The sequence below is a fragment of the Mobula hypostoma genome, chromosome 10 (assembly GCF_963921235.1).
Source record: "Mobula hypostoma chromosome 10, sMobHyp1.1, whole genome shotgun sequence".
Classification (NCBI taxonomy): domain Eukaryota; kingdom Metazoa; phylum Chordata; class Chondrichthyes; order Myliobatiformes; family Myliobatidae; genus Mobula; species Mobula hypostoma.
In genome coordinates this window covers 11,535,001-11,538,861 of record NC_086106.1, presented here as the reverse complement: position 1 = coordinate 11,538,861, position 3,861 = coordinate 11,535,001, and the positions used below count along the sequence as shown (strand labels likewise).

At 47.4% G+C, this 3,861-nt stretch overlaps 1 protein-coding gene across 1 annotated transcript in view; it reads right to left on the bottom strand.

Moving 5' to 3' along the window:
- Positions 1 to 875: 875 nt before the first annotated feature.
- LOC134353243 (mitogen-activated protein kinase kinase kinase kinase 5-like) overlaps positions 876 to 3,861 on the bottom strand; it is a 181,287-nt gene continuing 178,301 nt past the window's right edge. The window contains exon 32 of the mRNA XM_063061274.1: positions 876 to 1,267. Coding sequence (XP_062917344.1) covers positions 1,168 to 1,267 — 100 coding nt within the window. The 3' untranslated portion in view covers positions 876 to 1,167. The remainder of the gene's footprint in view (positions 1,268 to 3,861) is intronic.

Here is a 3,861-nt window from a genome sequence, read left to right as displayed (position 1 = left end):
TTTTGGGAAGTGAAGAGAGGAGGACAGTGTGGTCAGGTGTATGACTTTCAGACCAAACTTTTGGAGCTGTAGTCCTAAAATACTTCCCTTACTTCCATGGTCTTCTACCCTCTCCTATTCAATTCCCCCTTCTCCAGCCCTTTATCTCTTTCACTAATCAACTTCCCAGCTCTTTACTTCACCCCTCCCCCTCCCCTGGTTTCACCCATCACCTACCACCTTGTTCTTCTTCTTCCCCCCCCACCCCCTCCCAGTTTCACCTACCACCGTGTACTTTTTTCTCCTCCTTCCCCTCTCCGGGTTTCACCTATCACCTACCACCTTGTACTTCTTCCTCACCCCTCCCCCTCTCCGGTTCCACCTATCACCACCACTTTGTACTACTTTCTACCCTCCCCCTCTCTGGGTTCCACCTATCACCTACCACCTTGTACTACTTTCTACCCTCCCCCTCTCTGGGTTCCACCTATCACCTACCACCTTGTACTACTTTCTACCCTCCCCCTCTCCGGGTTCCACCTATCACCTACCACCTTGTACTTCTTCCTCACCCCTCCCCCTCTCCGGTTCCACCTATCACCTACCACCTTGTACTACTTTCTACCCTCCCCTTCTCCGGGTTCCACCTATCACCTACCACCTTGTACTACTTTCTCCTCCTTCCCCCCTCCCACCCCCTACCTTCTTACTCTGACTTCTCATCTTCCTTCCTCAGCCTTGTAGAAGGGTCTCGGACCGACACATCGACTCTTTATTCCTTTCCATCGATGTTGCCTGACCTGCTGAGCTCCTCCAGGATCGTGTGTGTGTTCGCCTGAAATCCCAGCATCTGCAGAATTTCTTATGTCTACAATAAACACAATACATCAAAAAGGTACAGCACATCAAATATAATTCTTTATTTATAGAAAAGCACTGACGATTTCAAACTTTACACGTTATCGGTTTTTGTAGGTGCTAGCTGTAACACAGAGGCATCCTTCCGATGGAGATTTAATGGTCAAGAACAGACCCTTGACCCACGCACCGACAAGCGAGAAAGGCTCTGCGGCTCTAGGTATCCGGCAAGCATCCACCAATTGGCAACAGTCCTGTTTTGCCCCGCTTCCCCTGGGAAATGGTCCTCACCGCCCAAACAGCGGCTATGCCTGAGCGGCCGGCCCTCCTTCATTCCCCAAAAGGATTGTCCGGTACCTTCATGATATACAGGTTGGTGTGGGAAGTGAGATCGTCTTTCGGCTTGGTTTCGAAGACAACCAGTCTGCTGCTGTAAAGGAGATCAGCAATTGTCAGTGGCAGGAGGTCACTTTCATTCAAGAGATTGAAATCAATTATACCACGGCAATGGGATGTTTCTGTGTGTATTTAACTCTCTCATCCATTAATACTCCCCTCCATCCCTCATGAAAGTTTTGAGGTTCGAGTTTAACACACACTACTACGCATCCCAACAGTTTATTCCTTATGTATAACTCTAAATAATTATTTTTGTCACCTACAAATAACCTGCTGGAGTGGATCATAAACATCTATGCATTAATATTACACAGTTACTACCCTTCAACCATCAGGGCCTTGAACCAGCGTGGATAACTCATCTCCGCACTGAACCGATTCCACAGCTTATGGACCTACTTTCAAGGACTTCACAACTCATGTCCTCAGCATTAATTATTTTCTGTATACTTATTATTATTATTTGTTGGGTTGGGTTGTTCTCCGATCTTGGCAATCCATTTGCAAGCGCTTCGTCACCACGTCAGGGCGCTATTGACTGTGGCGTGTCCTCCGAATGCTTGGCCTCTATCAATCAGCTGATTGGTCGGCATTTTGGAAACTCAGTTGTGATGCGGGGAGGAAATCTCGTCGCTGGCCGGTTGTGCGGCAAACTTTGTGTGCTGCGGGCTGGAATTTTGCCCACATCGGCTCATAAATGGGACCGAGGTCTACACGTCTGTTTAAAGAATTGTTTGCGGAAAACCACGCTCCTAGGAATTCTCTTGCATGCCGCGTGTTTGCCTGCACAATGACTTCCACTGATACCCAGTCGAATTTGTGCCCCTCTTGACCTTCATGGGTAGAGACTATCCAGGAAAGCTCCCCATTCATGAAGTTGCCAAGCAAATCCTGATTTATACACTGGTCAATAACACACAGCAGACAGCCTGAGGACTTGGCCAAATGCCACCAGCAACCTACACTGACATTTCTAATTGCTCTACTGATCTTTACTGAGGTCTTTTTTGTTGTTACAACAAAAAACTCAAGGGGATCTTTCACTTATAATTACAGGAACTCTAGGGTCCATAAACAACACGCACCAAAACAGTTTCCTGGGTATTTCCTGGACTCTTCACATCTTCCTGGACAGAGACCAGCTCCACCACACTCCCTCGCTGTGCTGAAACTGATCTCACTCTGAACATCTTCTTTACACCCCAAATCAGAAGCACAGCAACAAGGACACAGACATTGAAAGTTTCACAGAAAAAAAACTGAATTACAGTAAGTATATGTACAAATGTATATTAAATAGTTAAATTAAAATGTAGTGCAAAAACAGACATGAAATAAAAAAGTGAGGTAGTGATCATGGGTTCAATATCCATTGAGGAATTGGATGGCAGAGGGGAAGAAGCTGTTCCTGAATCACTGAGTGTGTGCCTTCAGGCTTCTGTACCTCCTTCCTGATGGTAGCAATGCCCTGGGTGATGGGGGTCCTTAATGATAGATGCTGCCTTTTTGAGGCATCTCTCCTTGAAGATGTCCCGGATCCTATGGAGGCTAGTACCCAATGATGGAGCGGACTAAGCTTACAACTCTTTGCAGCTTAATTCGATCCTGTGCGGTAGCCCTCACCCCAAACCAGATGGTGAGGCAGCCTGTCAGAATGCTCTCCACGGTACATCTGTAGAAGTTTTCGAGTGTTTTAGGTGACAAACCAAATCTCCTCAAACTCCTAATGAAACATAGTCACTGTCTTGCCTTCTTCGTAGCTAGATCGATATGTTGGGGCCAGGTTAGATCCTTAGAGATATTGTCACCCAGGAACTTGAAACTGTTCACTCTCTCCACTTCTGATCCCTCTACAAGGATCGGTTTGTGTTCTCTCGTCTTACCCTTCAGGAAGTCCACAATCAGCTTTTTGGTCTTACTGATGTTAAAGGCTGCGACACCACTCCTCTAGCTGGTACATCTCGCTCCTGTATGCCCTCCTGTCACTATCTGAGTTTCTGCCAACAGTTCTGCCAGCTCCTGTAGCTTCTGTGGTTCTTTGTGTGAGAGCTTTGGAAAATTATTGAGCCTGCTGAAGAGAGATTCTTCAGTTGGCTCTGCCATTTCGTATGACATTATCATCATGTGCCATGTCACATGATGTGGGCAATCACAGTCTTTCCATGACCATGATTGTTCTTGGCAATTTTTTCTACAGAAGTGGCTTGCCGTTGTCTTCTTCTGGGCAGTGTCTTTACAAGACAAGTGACCTCCCCCCCGCCCAGTCACCATCAATACTCTTCAGAGGTTGTCAGTGGTCGCATAACTGGGACTTGTGAAGTGCACCAGCTGCTCGTACGACCATCCACCACCTGCTCCCATGGCTTTACGTGACCCTGATTTGGGGGGGGGGGGGGAGGTGGCTAAGCAGGTGCTACACCTTGCCCAAGGGTAGTGGAGGGAAGGAGCACCTCAAACCTCCTTTGCTAGGGATGCATCTCTACCTGACCACACAATTTTGCGTGTGTAGCCCATGTATAAGAAGTGATGTTCATACAAATGAACAGAGCCTCTGGAGGCCAGAACATTGAGCTTCCAGTTCCATTATGAATCATCATTCCACACCGCCGCCCCCCCCCCGCCCCT